General features: G+C 38.4%; 1 protein-coding gene across 2 annotated transcripts; it reads left to right on the top strand.

Moving 5' to 3' along the window:
- The first annotated feature begins 6,820 nt into the window (after positions 1-6,820).
- Positions 6,821-14,670, top strand: VCAM1 (vascular cell adhesion molecule 1). 2 transcript variants are annotated; one of them, XM_087732760.1, is made up of 8 exons: positions 6,821-6,997; positions 7,720-7,998; positions 8,743-9,060; positions 9,677-9,949; positions 10,550-10,816; positions 11,262-11,528; positions 13,002-13,268; positions 13,992-14,670. In XM_087732760.1, exons 1-8 carry the CDS (start codon positions 6,934-6,936, stop codon positions 14,150-14,152), a joined length of 1,896 nt encoding a protein of 631 aa, XP_087588886.1. In that variant the 5' UTR covers positions 6,821-6,933; the 3' UTR covers positions 14,153-14,670. The 2 variants fall into 2 exon arrangements, with proteins under 2 accessions (XP_087588886.1, XP_009466563.1); XM_009468288.2 differs by lacking the exon at positions 13,002-13,268.
- The last annotated feature ends 3,037 nt before the right edge of the window (positions 14,671-17,707 follow it).

The raw sequence follows: 17,707 nt of genomic DNA, 5'->3' as shown, positions 1-17,707 counted from the left end.
TTCAGGAGGGATGCTTGGCTAAGCAGCATGTGAATGCTGAAAGTCAGACATTTCTCAAGCTAATTCAGCACAGACCTTTATCCTGCCTGACAGCAATTTCAAACACACGTCACATTTCTCAAGTTGCCTCTCTTATCACTAGAGAGTAACAGGGTCTATGATAGAGGGTGACACAACTATGAAAGTCATTCTTGCTCAGTTGTCTGTATCAGACAACAAGGATTGGGGCTTTGATGCCTAGCCAAGTAATTGTCTCAAAAGGGGAAATAAATGCCAGCAACTCGCATCTTTCTTACCCTTGCTTGCCTAGAAAAACTTGGCTGCCCCTGGTTTTTATCACTTAGCTACTCCTACATTAGCATATTCCTTCCATGAAAGTGTTAACAAAGCAAGTAGTTAAGATGATACTTAACTCTGTGGGGAAAAAATGAAAGAGAGAAATAAAAGTAACAAAAACAGTAACAAAAAAGTAACAAAACAGCATGTTGTTGATTTAGGGTAGAGCACATTCAAGAGATAAAGGAAAGGTGCCAGATCCTTAACAGACTTGCAGCTGGCTTTAAGTGTTACTCAGTTTATTAGTATATGTACATACACGTATTTTGCTACTGCAAAATGCTTTCTCTTGGATACTTGTCATTTAGGCTTGACAGAAGTAAAAATCAGTTCGTTGCTTCTTGTTTCCATTTGGAGGGTCATTTCCTTTAGAACTTTCAGCCCACTTCCAGAGAGGGAAAGGTGACAATATCTAGATAAAAGAAAGATTTCCTTACGTGTCTTTAAAAAAAAAAAAAAAGAGTGATTCCTGGAAGATTTAAAAATTATGATTCTTGAATCATGCAATGTTAATTCATTTAATTCCTTTCTGATATCTGTGTAATATTTCTACCTGTTAGTGAGCCAGTCCACTGTGGGACTACAAAGATAACATTTATATAACTCAGTGCAGCAAAAATAACATCTATACAGCTGAACACAGCTCTTCAGAATATGAACCGTTGTAAGAGTATAAAGAATATAGTCTGTGATAGACAAGTTGAAGGATAATCAATTAGTACCAGTGCAGTTATCAGAAGCCTGTCTAGGAGAATCCAAGTTCTGCATTTGTTCCAGCTGGAATGGTCTGTTGCAGACCTTGCTCTCATCATTCCCCTCTGTCTTTCTGGGTCCTTAGGGACATACATGTACCTCATGACTGAAGAGCAGGAAGGAGGTGGGAAAAACGGAAGCGACTGATCTCCATTTTGCCATAGTCAAGGTTCTACAAGTGCCTTAGAGAACTGGTGAGTAATAACAAAGCTTGGTCAAAAAGTTCTCCACTCTTTTCTTGATTAACTTCATCTGATCGTGTGAAATGTGGCCTTAATGAGGTATACAATGATATTGAGTGGTATTGGAATTGCATGTGGAGTGTTGGGGGAATTAAGTAAGTTGGTCACATTCCTTGTTAAATGTTTTCAGCTGACTTTATCTTGCCATATCCCAGGTGCTAGCCAGCATCTGCACTTTGACCCAAATCCCACTTTATTTTTTTTACTCTGACCAATTTGAATTAGTTTTGTCTGAAAAGCTATAATTCCAGTGAGAACAAATGACTTTGACATGTCTCAGTATACTTAGCTCAAAATAAAAGTAGATCTGAACTCTCACTTCAAAATTCCCAAAGAGATTTTGAATAGTCCAAGGCTCATATCTGAATTTGGCTCTTGATATACACTGGAGAATATTTCAAAAGGAAAACTTTTTTTTACATAAGTCACTATGAGACAATGGAAGCTTAGCTACCCAAACAAATAAATCTTGACTTACAGTACAGTATTTGGCAGTCTAAGAAGTATGTGGATTTAAAGGCTATTCAACAGTTTCACTTTTAGATCCAGCATCACTAAAATCATACTTTCATTTTTTCAGAAATAAGATTTGGAATTTCCACAGCTTGTTTTTTCACAGCAACAAGAGACTAAGGTAAAATGTAGGGACTTTTTTCACTAGTCGTTTCTACTTACTTTTTATAGTAACTTCTTGTTCCTTCTGTGAAGCGAAATAGACAATGCCTCTGTATAGAAGAAGATGAGAAATTAGCTATTTTGTAGTCTATGCAAGTTATCATACTTCGGTATTATTTTATCTGGCATCTTTTGTGGATTCTGGATGCCTTCAGACTAACCAAACAGCAAGTGTCATAGCTGGGGAGCTGGTGCCTGAGAAAGATAATGAAGGAAGTAGATGCATTTATTTTTATAAGCAGTATTTCAGAAATTCCAGAAAAGGGAAAGAAGCAGATGATAAAACTTTCTTAAGTTGTTTCTTTTTTCCCTTTTTTCAACAGATGACAAGTTAGATGTGGAGTACAATTGTAAGGTGTGATGTGGGTTACAGGGTAATGCGTTGGTGTTCTTTTTGTAGCTAGGAACAAAGTTACAATTCCTGAAACAGACACAACCCTTTAAATAGATCTGCATGTAGATCTCATCCTTCCCATCCGGAGATGAAAATTATAGGGAGTCAGTGATGCTCTCCTCCCCCTCTTGAGGGCTATACAGAGGTTGTACTCTTGTCAGGTGATGAGAAAGGTGGAGGGAGTTAGAGAAAGAAAAGGGTCAGGGAAGCTTTGGGAATCAAAAAGCCAGTAGGCACTGCGGAAGGAAAGACAGTATATAACCCATATAGCAGGCTATTGAGGTTGCTGAGAACTGAAGATTTTGAGGCTGGCAGATCATTATCTGCTGTATAAGCCATATAGCCAGCAGTATTCATACATGTCCTCCAGGTTCATATTTTTTCAGTTACTTGATCAAGATATGACCATGTTAGAGGTGTTACCTTGGACGTGGTGCCTGATGCAGATACATTTTCCCTGAGAGAATAGTTCTCATTTGAGTTACAACACATTCCTCTTGCTTTTATTTAGGCATGATCATACTGTGGAGGTATCGAACACTCTTTGCGTAGGGTGAAAGCTCTTCATCCCAGCTGCTTCCATAAAGCATCAGAAACTCTGTAACAGGCTTTCTTATACTCAGATGTTCAGTGCGCATCCCAAGCAGATCTTTCATGAGATGAGTGAGGGCTGCAGTTTGAACGGGGGACCTAAGTATGAACTTGCTGTAATACCTCTGTCATCTGAGGCTGAAGAATTGTTGAGTCAGACTTAGCTGCATCTTCTTCCCTGAATGACATGCCTTCCACAGAAAGATTCCGCTCTCTCAAGCTGATGGGACACAACGATTCTTAGTAATAAATATGTTGCATATGTTTCTGTGTTGGGGCCCTGTACAGAAGTTATTACTCCAACACTGGGTATTTTAGCAGAAATCCCAAATGGTGGCTCTAGATGCAGATATTGGGGTGAAGTGTCATCAAGCATTTTATTGCTGACACAGGAAACAGAATGTCAAATTAGATGAGTTTCCTTCTACCTTTTCTTATAAATCTTCTCTGCCAAAAGAGGAGTAGCTCTCTTCTCCTTGGCCATAAATCACAAAACCAGTGGTGAAGGTTTTAAGACACCACATCCTGCATGAGGTTTAGCCTTTCAGCTTTCCTCTAACAGCCTCTGCGAGACAGTGCAGTACATTAAAGATGCAGAAAGAGGGTTAGAAATGTTGGATAACTAACATGTTGCATAAAGTGCATTTTGTTCAAATAATTCATTAAGGTATCAAGAACTTGTTTTCTCTTTTGTCTAGAGGAAATTAATTGAAGTTCATCATATCGGGGTTTAACAGGGTTTTAGAAGTATGAGTTAAAGCAAATGCTTAGCACAGTTCTGAAATGCTTTTCTTTTCTTACATTTCAGAAAAGTCTGAAGTAAGTTTCAGTTTCCTGAAGGATATTTGTATTTTCTGATGCCAGGCCAAAAATGATGTGGTCAGTATTTCCAAACTCCCTTCCGAGACACACAATTGTTTTATCTTTTTGTCCATCAAAGCCTGAGGAAAGTCTCTTTTGATTACTAGATGTAGTGGAAAACATATTTACATCCCAGTGCTTAATTCTTTTAATCTCTTTTGCCTTTAGTAATATTTTCATAGTACTTGTTACATTCCAGTCTTCATTATGCTCTGCATGTGTCAGAATTTCTTCCAGTTGATCCTGTAATTCTCGATGTCACTGTGAATCTAGATGCATCCTCTATTTTTATCCCCAGTATCCTCCTCTGTGCCATTTGAATAAAAAACTAGATTATCTGAACTCTTGAGGTCAACTGCTAAAACTTGTCAGCTGATTTCTATTTGTTTTCAGACAGAACAGCCAGTTCTGAAAATAAGCAAACTTGATACTCATTGTCCTATTTGCAGGTTGATGCTGAGGATAGCAGGAGCAACAGTAAATTACACGTTCTTTTTAAAATACTTAGAAGGCTCATATTTGAAGTTGGGTAAAGAGCAAGTTTTAAGAAAAATTTTAATTTCTTGGCAGATCTGTACTTCCTTTAATAATTTAATAATACTTGTTGGCTAACCCTGCTCTTACCTATACTGTCTGAGTTAAATTTGTCTGATTGCTCAGCATAGTAGTTCCTCTGGTAAAGGATCCAACTCCAGTAAAATTAATGGCAGGCGTCCAGTTTAGTTTACTAAGAGCTGGATCAGAGTTATTTCCTATTTCATGTTATCTGATGAAGGACTTGATTACAATTTTTCCAGCATGTGGATATGGCCTCCTGTGTTTGTATATTTTCGTGTCTAGAAACTGATTTCCCAGAAACAGGGAAAATTTGGCTTTTCTTTTTCAGCTTAGCCCATGATTATTTAAGCAGTCAAAGCAGAAGAGTTTCATTTCTTACTTCTCTCTGCCTATGATTAAAAAGTATTTATTTGTAACTTAAATAAGAGAGTATACTTTTCTTCAAACAAAACCATTTTCTGTGAAGTAAAATCACATTCTGTAGATGTTGTTACCTACTCTGGGTAGATTTTGGGTTTCTGGATTTGATAACAGTACTTCCAGGACAGTACTCTACTTGTATTTCCTGAGACTTAGGAGGTTTTTGTTTTTCTTCCTCCTCTAATAAAAACAATGATGATGATAATAAAAACAATAGATTATGGGAGAATCCACTGTGGCAGTTTCAGTGAATTTCACCTTTAGTGACTTTTTGTTAGGCATTGCTAGGTGCTTCAGATTTCCCTGTTTTATTGTCTTCTGGATAATTCTTTGGTTGTCTTGTTCAGTTTTTCCATATTTCTGAATATTGTTTTTACTATTAATTATTATTTTGAAGACATACTTTCTGCCTGAGATCACAATTTTATCTTCCCACAATCATTACATCCCTTTATATTTATGAGTTTATGGTAAGTGTATGAAAAAAGTGGTCGATGCTTCTTATTTTACCTAGTGTAAGGTCTTTGACAGAGTCATAAATGTATTTGTTACAATGTTCTTTGGTGTTTCTGTAGCAGCATGTACTGTCCAGCTATCCTTTGATGAGGATGCAAATGTAGGGGCAGCTGCGATCAGGGAACAAGCAGAAAAAAATATTTCCTGAAGACGACACGCTGCCTGTAGGCCAGCAGGAGCCTTATTTCCTCTGGTACTACTCTCACCTGAACATGGTATTTTGGAGCTAGCATTAGGTTATTAACCATAAAATCTGCTTGCCTCAAAAAAGTATTAGGCTGATGTAGGACCAGCTTTTCAGTAATTAAATTTCCTTAGCATTTACAGCATTGTTACTTCAGCCTTTATTTTTCCAAGTTATTACTCATTTACTAGATATTTGAATCTGTGCTGTTTACAAAATATACTATATGATGACAATATTTCATAAACATCAAATGACCAAACTATTACATACCAAATGATTTGCCAGAGACATTTTAAAAATATTCATGTTTTGTTTTTAATTTCTTGCTGCTTTTATTTAGTGATTCATGATTGACCAATACAAGCTACTCAAGTAGTTGAATAAATAAACAGTTGAGATTTGGAAACCTTTATCCATTCTTTGCATTCATAGCATTTCCCAATTGAAAATTAAACACCAAAAATGTTATTTTACTTTTTTCATAACATTGTCGCTATATTAACCAGTAATAGTTGTCCTCAGAAATATTCCAAACTGGATTTTTATACCCACTGGAAACCAAACACTGAAAACAATCCCAAAGTTGTATTTTCACCTGCTATATTTCAATTACACGTAAACAGGACATGAGAGATACGAGAGGCATATCAGTAATGTAATGCATACCAGTAGCATCTTGAAAGAGGAACATTTTAGAGACATTTTTAAAGTGGAATTGGGAAAATTGGTTCATTCAATTCGTCCAAACAGGATGAGCCTGAATCAAGCTGATCAAGTCAGATCTCCAGATTTCTGTTATCTGACTTATTTCTTCATTTTTAGGGATCAAAAATACTTAGGAACATGAGTAACACCACCTCTTTAAACTGGCAGCACAGTTTTCAAAGGGAATACCGAGTTAGGTAAAGTTGTTTACAGAATTGAGTATTGTTAAAAGTATTCTCAGGACACAGCCCTACAAAAACATTTGCACTGAAAGCAAACTTGAATAACTTTTCCATTAGATATAGTGCCATTCAAGTATTTGGAATTACCCACATTCTTTCATTTTGTCAGTTGTTTGAAGGATCAGATGTCGGCTTGGTCTTTTTAAGTCTAGTAGGCACTGTATTACGAGTGTCAATACTTATTGTTTCCCTGGGCTTTAAATTCTGTGTTAAAAAAGCAGCAGAGGGCGCTGAGCCCACCGGCACAGCCCAGTACGGATCTCTTCCCCCCTGCTGTGGATTTCCCCGGCCAGGGATTTCCCACTCCACCTCGAGGAGAGCCTCTATAAAGAGCGCGCTGGCTCTATTCTAATAAACCATTGCAGAGCAGCAGGATCTCGCTGTGCTTCTTCACAGAAAATAGAAAGCAAGGCTTTTGAATTTACTTTCTTTACCTAGTAACAGCAATTGCAAATGTTAAAAGAGATGGGAAGAACAAGCCAAGCTCTGCTAATAATTTTGTATGTGTTAATGACTGGTAAGTTGAAGGGGGTTGTTTGCTTTATTTGTTTTTAATTTTGTTAAGTGTAAACTGACCTATAATTTACAGTTTGATCTTTATTTCTCTTTGTTCCAGTTGCTTTTACATTTCAGTGAATACAACTGTCAATTAAGTAGTTCTGTCAAAATGTCAGGAAGCTTTTTTTGACATTTACTTTGAGCTTTTCTGTGCTCTGCAATGACACAGTCATTTTCTTATTGAGTTTGCTAAAAGGCAGTCTAGGAGACAACAGCAGTATGTTACTACGTGTTTGATTTTTACTGTCATCCCTGACAGTATCAGCCAAGCTTGGTACTAAATGTCCTGTTGAAAGTGATTCTGCAGTTGTCCTTGCTATCTTACTTACCCCCCCTCCCCTCAAATATTACAAAGTTTTAGAATCAGATCCACCTGACAAAAAAAAATTATATTGTGCCAATGCATTTATTTTCACTGACAGCATTGGGTTTATGCCATTTTGTACATGAGAACTGTCTGTTAGAGTCATCTGAGTCTGTACTTTCTTTGACAAAACCAGCAACATTTATGGGGTGTTTTGGAGATGTAAACCACTGTATGAGCTTTATTAGTTTAACTTCCACACAACTGTAAAGTAAACTTGCAAAGTAATGACCTTATGTCACAGTAGAACCTGAGAAGAAATGGGAAAATAGTTGTTGAGAACGCTGCTGAGTTTATGTATGTTCTCCCTATTGTAGTTAAAGCTTTTGAGATGGAGATTATACCTGCTAACAGAATTGTTGCACAGATTGGAGACACACTCATACTCACATGCAATACTACTGGCTGTGCATCACCAAGTTTTTCCTGGAGAACCCAGATGGACAACCCCCTTGGAGGAACAGTGAACCACCATAGGACATACTCTACCTTGACAATGAATCCAGTCAGCATTGCGAATTCTCATGATTATCTGTGTACTGTCTTCTGTGGTAAGAAAGAGAAAAAAGAGAAGAGTATCAAAGTTGAACTTTACTGTAAGTAAAAATGTAAAATTCTGTTTAAGTAGTACATGTTCGTAAAAAATCCATAATTGTTTTTAGATATTGTGGTTGGTAGTTAACTGATAATGCTAGGATAATGAGTCTGCTATAGCTCAACATGTATTTCCTTGTAAGATTCCTTTATCTCTCTGTTCGGGACTCTTTCTCTGCCCCTTTCTGCTTAGCTTTCTGCACTGAAGGTAGTACATACTGGTCTTATTTATTCTTACCCTTGGTAATACTTGAAAGCCAAAACAGACTCCCCAAAACATTCGTAGAGCTGGAAAAAAAAAAAAAAAGAAAACAATCAGTGTGGTTAAGATGGATGTATTTGGGAAACCTGCAAGTGGAGAGCACCTAATCAAAGCCTTTGCAGTTTGCAGCGGAATGATTCAGATGTCTAAACCTACCAGCACAGAAAACAGGATACCACCAGTGTATGGATTGCTCTGGATGCCTGTCTTTAGGCAGCTGTATCACTGCCTAGGTGCCTTGCTGGGTCTTAGATCAGTTGTGATCATATTTCAACAATTGTGCAAATATAATTCCTGCTAGGGTATGAACTGCTTATGAAAGACTTGTATGTCTTCATATCAAGATATGTCTTGTAAGAAAGTTGATATAATATCATGTTCTGAATGCCTCTAAATTCAAGATGTTTGATGTCTGGATCTTGTTCTTATGTTGACCCTAGAGCTCATCTCTGCCAGACTAAAGAAATGGATTTTATTCTTTTAGCTTTCCCCAGTGATCCTGTCATTGAGATCAGCCCATCCTTAGCTGCTGGAGAACCAGTCACAGTCACCTGTAAAATTCCTGATGTGTATCCTTCTGAATACCTGGAAGTACTCCTAAAGAAAGAGGAACATGTTCTTAAAGAGAAATGTTTTTATGAAGATGACAGCGCAAATACAGAGACCAAAATTGTGACATATTCATTTAATCCCACGGTTGAAGATATTGGGAAAGAGATTACCTGTGTGGCCAAGTTACCAATTGTTTCTATGGACTTTGAACCCAAAGAAAGAGTAACTTCTCAGAAACTGAATGCAAACTGTAAGTATTTTTATCCTAGGGCTTTCACACCAAGTACCGTTTAATGTTAAGTTTCATGGAATGGGTTTACAAAGCGTGTTTTATAAATCATTTATAATCTGCACTTCTTATCTATATTATTTTTGTAGATAATCTATTATATTCAGTTGAATTCTCTTATATTCAGTAACAGTCATTGAGTCATTAAATACCCACTGTTGTTCGTGGCAGAAGTAGGCAATGCTTTGGTAACTCCTCTCACTCTCTTACCTTGGGCTATAGTATTCAGTCAGAAAGTAAAGACCAGAAGAAAAATGGCAGCATGCAGATAAACAATTGTTTTTAAAATTGCCATTGTGTGCTTAGCAGTTCCAAGTTTATAGTCGTAAACAATAGGGAGACAAATGTAAGATTAAAAAAAAAAAAGTTGTACACATTTGGTCTAGCTTAGCTTTCAAAGCTGCAAGCTAAATGTCTTATCAGGTCTGGAAAAATTGTTCCACTGTGTTTACTGGAATATCCATTATTCATTTTTTCTTGATATTGTGTGAAATGTACCTCTAGAGAAGCTAGTGTTAAAGATGTGCGTGTCATTCATCGTTAACTTACTGACCTCGCCTCTCTCGTTCTCTTCCAGTTGGTCCACAAAATACTATCATTACTGCATCTCCAGGCAACTTGGCAATGGAAGGAGACCCTCTAACACTCACTTGCGTGACTGAGAGTAATCCACCACCACGAATAGTTTGGAGAAAACATCTGGCTGATGAAAGCATTGAGCATCTGATAGAAAACAATGTCCTTTCTATTCCCCATGCCCGTTTCACTGATTCAGGACTGTACATCTGTGAAGTAATTAATCTGGTAACTAATAAAACAGAGAAAGCAACTGTGGACATTGTTATACAAGGTACAAGTCTGCTTGAAATTAATTTGTATCATCCAGTACCCGATTGGCAGCTGCCTGTTTGATTGGAGGATGCTGAAACACTGAAAATTAGGAAATCATGGGGCCTTCTTTGTTATATATTCAGGATTTAGCTTTCAATTTACTGCTGCTCTTCATGGGCTGTGCTTTTCGTTTCTATGCTTAATTTTCAGCTAATTCTTTCTGTACTGCTGTTGTACATGCATACCTCTATACATTTCCTACAACGCAACACTCAAAGTGATAAAAGAATCTGAGAATGTGGTGGTGTGGGGGTCACTGTTATTGAAATGCTAATGTACATAGCAATTTCACAGGGACATCACAGTCTCCTTCTTTGAACTAGTAGTTTTAGTCATTAGTAGTAAATTTACTAGTCACTTAATAGTAAAACTATTTGGGATGTTGTTGTTGTTGTTATTATTACTGCTACTGTTTCAATAGAGCCAAAAGTCTCAGATGGAGCCTGGGACCAAAACCAAAATTAACAGATCCTTGGGGGAGCAATTTCTACTTTGTTAAACCCCCCTCTGTCTTCAGTACTTTTGCATTAGTATAACAGCCTTCTCTTTTGTCATGCAGGTGCTCCAAACATTGCAGAACTCTCCATCGAGCCTTCTACGACAGTTCAAGAAGGAGAAAATGTTACCATACAATGTTCTGCTGAGAGTAACCCTCCTCCCAAGATTATTTTGAGGAGAAAATCTGACAGTGCAGACATGGGGCCTTACAGTGAGGGGAGAATTCTCCTTCTTCCGTCCGTGACATTTCTAAATGGAGGAGACTATGAATGTGTAGCAGAAAATAAGTTTGGGAAAAGTAAAAGTGAAATAACATTTAATGTGGAATGTAAGTATGTGTAATGTTTTCCCAATAATTTAAAACTAATTAGTTAATTCGTCACTTACTTCAGTGATAAATGTAACCATCAAACTAAACAAAACCCTGTGAGTACAAAAAAATCAGCATAGTCCTCTGCTCTTCCCCAAAGAAAGGAGCAGTGCTGATGAGCAAAACAAAGACATGAAATCTTTAATGTAATGACAGTCATAAGGCAGGATCTGAATGAGCGAGAAACTGATCTACCCTCTTAACATTCTTGGTTAGAAGTACTTGGTTAGTAGTTCAGGCTATAGAGAGTTTGTATGGAAGCTCTGATACTGTGTGCTTTACTTATTCTGAGAATGAAAAAGAAATTAACTTGGGGAGACCAACAACCTGGCATCCAGTAGGACATGTTGGATCCATCTCTAAAAAATCCAGTGATGATTAACTACAGGATGCTTCCTTTCAGATGGACCGAAGAATACAATGATCTCTGTTATTCCTGCTACTGCTGTTAAAGAAGGAGAAACTGTGACGATGAAATGTACTAGTTCTGGTAATCCAGCTCCAGTGATCTCTTGGAAGAAAAAGAAGGCCAACGGGGAGTCTGAGAAAATTTTTCAAGATGCAACTTTAACTATACAGAACATAAGAAGTCAAGATCAGGGGCTTTATGAATGTGAAGCTTATAATCAATTTGGCAAAGAAGAAAAAGCTGTGAAATTACTTGTTCAAGGTTAGTAGAACAAGACAGAACACAGTTTTTTGTTTTATGTATTTTAGGTGCAGATCTCATTCTGTGAAGGACGGGGGAATCCTGTCTTTGATGTCAATGGAGTTAAAAGGCAGCCCTAATGTCATTAAGTCATTTAGGAAGCTTTAAACAATGAAGGGTGATATCTGCCTGAGTACAGATAGCTTATGCAAAGTTCTCACGTCAGTTGAGCTTCCATCACTCCTTCCAATTGGAAAATGTGTGCGTGAGGCAAAGAAGCTACACGGTGCCTATGTTTTCTTCCAAATAAGTCTCAGTGGAGGATCCAGATACCTACATACAAAAGATTCAAAGAGAAAGTACATGTTGAAACTTCTCTGTGGAGGGACTGCATTACAGCCCCTTGGCTCTCCTTTAAGTCACGACCCTGTATCCTGTTTTCACAAGGTGCATTTAAGCTATACCAAATGCCGATTCCTCAACCTACGTGCAATGACAGCAAATTTTCATTTTTGGTAGTAAGTGGACTTCTCTGCTTTAACTCTGCTGCTTCTGTTTATTGCATGGCAACAGTATTCCTTAGGGATACACCTTCAGTTTTCCCTTCAAGTGTGGTGATACAAGGAGAAAGCGTTACCATCTCTTGCACATCTGTGGATGTTACCTCTGTTCAGAGTACTCTGTGAAAGAAAATAGGTATTGGGATCACAACCCTTGAAACAGTAGATGGCAAATATACCATAGACAGGGCTCAGCTAAAGGATGCAGGAACATATGAATGCATATCATTAATGAACTGGGAGAGCAGTCTCAGCACATAGCACTTTATGTCAAAGGTTAGTTAAAATACCTACTGTACAGAGTTAATATTGGGATTTGGTTTAAACAGACAGAATGACATCTTCACTTCAATTTCATTACGAATTGTCTTTAAAAAAAATGAGATGAGTTGCACAGGTTCTTGTCAAAAGTGGTAGGATCTTAGTACTAATGAAAACTTCTGTCCAAAACGGCAGATGCACAGAATAATTGCTGCTTCAAAATTTTTCATAGTTCCACTTCCACCTTTGAAAACAGGATGCAAAATTGTGGAACCTAGTGAAAACAATACTATTCTAGGACTCCTTCCTTTGCCTTTTCTAGTTCTCTTCTGTTGAAAGAGGACATCAACCTCTGGTTCTGTTGGTCTGTGTCCTTTCATGAACTCAAATGAATAAACAGTGAATTTAAGATAAGAAAAGAAGAAAAGGCTCCATATAATGTAGAAGATATGCAACATACTCCAACTGATAAAATGTTCTTTCTGTCAGCTGCTGTTGACTGTAGCATGTGAAGGACAATTAGTGACACAGTAGTGTCTAAAGCTATGTGCTCGAATATTATAGTGGATCCATTAACTGGATTAGTACTTTGTCTGTACAAGCTGCTGATACCTCATGAGTTTTTTGCTTCTGTTCGTTGCTAAATCCTACCTTGCATTTCTTTTCTTTTCAGTTCCTCCCCAAAATGTTACTGTGTTAGTATATCCATCAGAAAATGTCAAAGAAGGAGAAAATGTTACTATTACATGTAGCACATACAGTAACCCACCATCACAGATGGTCCTGAAAAAAGTCCATCAGGAGAAAGAAATTATTCTGCCATCAGTGAATGGAACCTTTATACTCTACAATGTCACCAAAAATGATACAGGCAGATATTTGCTTGATGTTTTCAATGAGGTTGGAAACAACGTCAAAGTGATAAAGATAGCTGTTGTAGGTAGGTAGATCTATTGCCTTAAACTTATTTTGTTCATACTTTCTAATGAATTTTGCATCAAGGGTGAGCACAACTAGTTCATGGCTGATCCTTGTGCAACAATACTGCAGTTAACCTAAAAAGAACCCCAAATCAAACCAAATAATAGAACAGGTGGTGAGAATAAGCTGTATTTAAGCTCCTTTCAGTGTGGATGTTATTGTCTCTCTTACCCAAGTTGGTGCAGTAACTGTAAGGATAGGGCCAGAAAAAGGTGGATCCTGGCTGCATTTCTGTCCGCATGCATGAACAGTAAGACTAATCCAGAGAAAGTTCTGTTTCACAAAAAGAGCTAAAGATCGGGCTTTTTAAACATAGTCTTCTCCTGAAGCGTTGTTTGTGGGAGGTAGAAATGTCCCCAAAGGTTTCCTGGGTAAAATACATGTTATTCTTCTTGTATTCTTCATGAACTCCATGGTATTCTTCATTGTAGATGATATCAGATGGGTTTGAACTTGCATGGCAAATTCAAGGCCAGGACAGTGGCTAGGAATTAAAGTGTGTAATATGGAGTTACAACAGAAAAAAGTATAAGGAAAATGTTTTGAAATGTGCTTTGTGCATGAAAACAGAAATAGTGTTCCAAATGAAGGTCATTAATAACACTGCTTTTACAGTAATATACATGTATCTGTTTCAATCAGTTTTTACACAGCTTTTTTCTCCTTTTGTCTCCATTTTCAGGAAGATTGGAAAAAACAGATCTAATGATCCCACTGATTATTGCATTCTCCTGTGTAACAGCAGTAGCAGTACCTGTAGCTGCAATTTTGATCTACCTGTCAAGAAAAGCAAAGATAAATGGATCCTACAGTCTTGTAAAAGCACTCAGGCTGAAAGTGTGAATATAAGTCTAAGTTCATAATAAGCAATGCTATTTATTGTTGTGATGATTCTACTCTTCTATAACATATGGTAACAAACAAGTGACTTAAGAACACCGCCATATGATAGCAAATGGATTTTTTTCATGTTTTGATAAGTATTTCAGTATTTAAATTAAAGGGAAAGCTAGCATCCTGTCCTAGAAAGTGGTAAATCACTTCTGTGTTGAAGCATGCTGAACAAAGAGTTCCTTGGAGAACTAGGTTTGTACATAGTGTATAATTTGTGTTATAAATATGTTCAACTGAATATCAGTTTGTAAAATTGCAGTCTTACTGCAACTGTACAGAGAAATGTTGTTAATACAAAGTATAAATCAGCATCACTTGAGGCGATCAGATGATATTTTGTATTTTTTATTTTATTTTGTATTACTCCACAGAGTGAATGTTTTTAATATAATTTGCCTGCTTGTGGTAATGTTTGGACAATGTTCTCTTTTCACTTATATTACCATAAACTCTGTACCTTCAATGAAGTTATACAATCACTGGGCTATGCATTTCTAATTAATTTAAATTAATTTAAGATCTCACAGCTCATTCGTGAAACATTTTCTTTTTAATATTATTCAGAAAGTGTCTGGGATTTTAGTCTAGTTGGTTTTAGGACAACTAAGGTGGTTTTGTGGGGTTTAATCATTCTCAAATCAATGTCAGAATTCTGTTATTTCATAATGAGCCAAATCAGACCCTTCATTTAGACTATAAGCTGCCAACAAATATGCTTTACAGAATTCCAGTGCAGAATAAAACTACCAGTAGCTTTCTTTGACTAGATCCCCCTAGTGATTCTTGCTTAAGATTATGGAAGGAACCAGTGAAAACTATTATCCTTAGCAACAGCAGATTCGAGTGTCATGGGAAGCCCAAGTTGTAAAGGCACAAGCAAGGCAGGCAGCCACCTAAAGGCATAGGCAAGGGGGAGAGGCAAAATCTGTACAGCCTCAGCAATGTTGGGTGAATTGTTTCCTGAAGAAATGCCCTTCCCAAGCTGCTCACTGTGGAAAACTAAACCTTCCTAAACTTTCCTTTTAATAGACAACTGGTGCCTGCATGCTTCACCATGGTTAGTGCCTTTTTTCACTGCGTGTTCTCTCCAGTGTTGGCAAAATGGCTGTGAAAATAGTGGGCTTTCTGTGCAGAGGCAAGGGGGAAGAAGAGGTGGAGTTTGGTGGTATTCTCCCTTACGTCCCTTCTCCTGGCTGGCAGTGCTGCTTTGGCTCATCTGGTTGGTGATGTTCAGCACTGAGGGAAGGCTGTGGGAGGTGCAGGCACTGTGGCTGAGATGTTGAAGTGCATCTAGTCTCAGCAGCACTGAGCCACTGTGTTAGGCACAGGACGGTGGGCTTGGCTCCCCCAACCTTGCACACACAAGGTCAAGCACAAGGTCAAGCAGAGATATGTGAAAAGAGTTTCTTGATGTTACACAAATGGTAATAACTGCCCCCAATCGCAGATGTCTCTTGGTAGCTAGCTGTGGGATGAGGCGGTGATGCAGACCTCCCATATATTTTTCATAGCATGTTCAGCAGTGTTTTGTGCACAGTAAATCAGTGCATGCAGGGTCCTGCATTTATCTACAGTTGCAAAGGGAGTCTTGGAAAGTGGGGGTGTAGCAGAAAAATGGGAGAGCAGTGTGGACTTGGCTAGGAGGAATGTGAGCATGCAGTAGGAGGGTGAAGAAAAGATTGAAAACAGAGGAGGAGGAGAGCTTTGACAGGCCCATGACATAAATTTCTTGGAGGTGGTGCCAGGCAGATTTATTCAGAATAATGTCAGGCCTGTCTCAGTGCTGTCTTGTGAGCAAACCAGAAAGCATGATTTTTCCACTGTGCAAAACTTTGGTGCACACACATTTTGGCTACTGGGCATAGTTCTGGTATCTGTATTGCAAGAAGGGTAGTTAGAAAAGATACGGAGAAGGAGGACTGGAAAACAGGAAAAAAGAAAGTGCCTGGGACTTTCCAGTTTGGGGAGAGAATTCTGAAGAAGGAGGGGACGTGACTGACGTTTTCCAAATTGTGAAGGCAGTTGATAGCAAACAACAGATGCAGAACTGCTGTTTGCTAAATGATGCAATGCCAGAACTGCAGGGCACGCAAACTAAGGAGAGAGTCATTTAACAAAAATAATATAAAGTACTTCTTTACACAGTGAATGGTGAACTACTGGAAGCTGCCGCAGAAGGTTGTGGAGGGTAACAGTGTCAATTGGCTCAAAAGGGGAATGGAAAAAATAATGGACTGAAGGTCCATAAACAAATACTAAAGGGAATAGGCAGGAATGTACTGTATAACATCACTAATCCAATGGCCATTGATGCTGAGTAATCCTGAGGGAATATACTGCAGAAAGTGGCCAGGTTTCCATGCCCTCCTGAAATAGTGTCTTCCACTGCTGGAGACATATTGGGGTAGCTGGATTACTGGTGAAACCCAGTAAGGTATGTCTTTCCTTCTTATGCCTTCTCTGAGCAGTCTTGGGCCAGGCCTATTTGGAGAAGGGGCTTAGCAGTTCCTGTGCTGTTTTTTCCTCTCCCTTAGTCCCTAAGGAATAAAAAGATGAAAGATGAATGGGAAAGAAATAGGAGTCATCTTGCAACAGAGCTTTAGTGCTTGTGTAGTCTTTCCTTGAAGTTCCTCCACAGGTTCCCAGTATCCTCTCCGCTGTTGGTTTCACCAGTATTTGTAATACAGGTGCAGACCTTAATGTCTACATGGCTTGTCTGTTCTCTCAGGGTCTCCATTAAGTCATATAAGTCAATAGGAGTTGGCCTGTGATTTCAACAGGGCCAGTTTTTCATCCAGAAACACTAAGTGAGTAGATAGAGCTTGTAGTGCTCATTTTAGGAGGGTCTGGTCTTGTGTGGGCAGAAAGCTTCCTTTCAGGAAAATCACAAAGAAGGACCTTGCCAGGCAATCTCCTCCCCTACTGCCTGATTCTTGGTATTTTCCAGGACACTTAATGATTTGGGCAGAAGTTCATCCTATGGAGGTTAAAAGTTCACAGTCAAATAACTTCTCTTTTTATTGAAAATTGCAGAAGGAATGTTGTTTGTCCTTGCACTCTTTCAAGCAAAATGCAGAGCCTCCGCTCTGGCAAAAAGGCATGAACAGCAGCTCCAACCCAGCAAGTGCTTTCAGAAGGGATCAGAGCTGCCTGGAGGTCCAAATAAGAGTCCCTGCCACAGGGCCTGTCTTTATGACCAAGAAAGTGGTCTGTAGAGCAAAGGGATGTGACAGGTCTGCTCAGGTTTTCTCTACAAAGTCACCCCACAGGTTTTAGAGTTGCTGTTTCCCCTGCCTGGGCCTGTGCTCAAGCACACCGGTTGCCCTTGTGTCCTCAGAGCAGGGGTTTATCCCAGCAATACCATGGGGCAATGCTAAATGCTAATGCTAAGATGAGCCTGGATTTGAAAAGGTGATTGCAAAATCTCACTCATCGCAGCTAGTTCAGGATGTGCTCTTCCTTAAAATGTAAAGCTCAAACAGAAGAAGATATGTTTTTTAAACT

The sequence above is a fragment of the Nipponia nippon genome, unplaced genomic scaffold (genome assembly GCF_047370975.1).
Source record: "Nipponia nippon isolate SJK-2023a ecotype South Korea unplaced genomic scaffold, ASM4737097v1 scaffold_5, whole genome shotgun sequence".
NCBI lineage: Eukaryota > Metazoa > Chordata > Aves > Pelecaniformes > Threskiornithidae > Nipponia > Nipponia nippon.
Note: the sequence above shows the minus strand (reverse complement) of the source record. Positions and strands in the feature narration are given on the sequence as shown.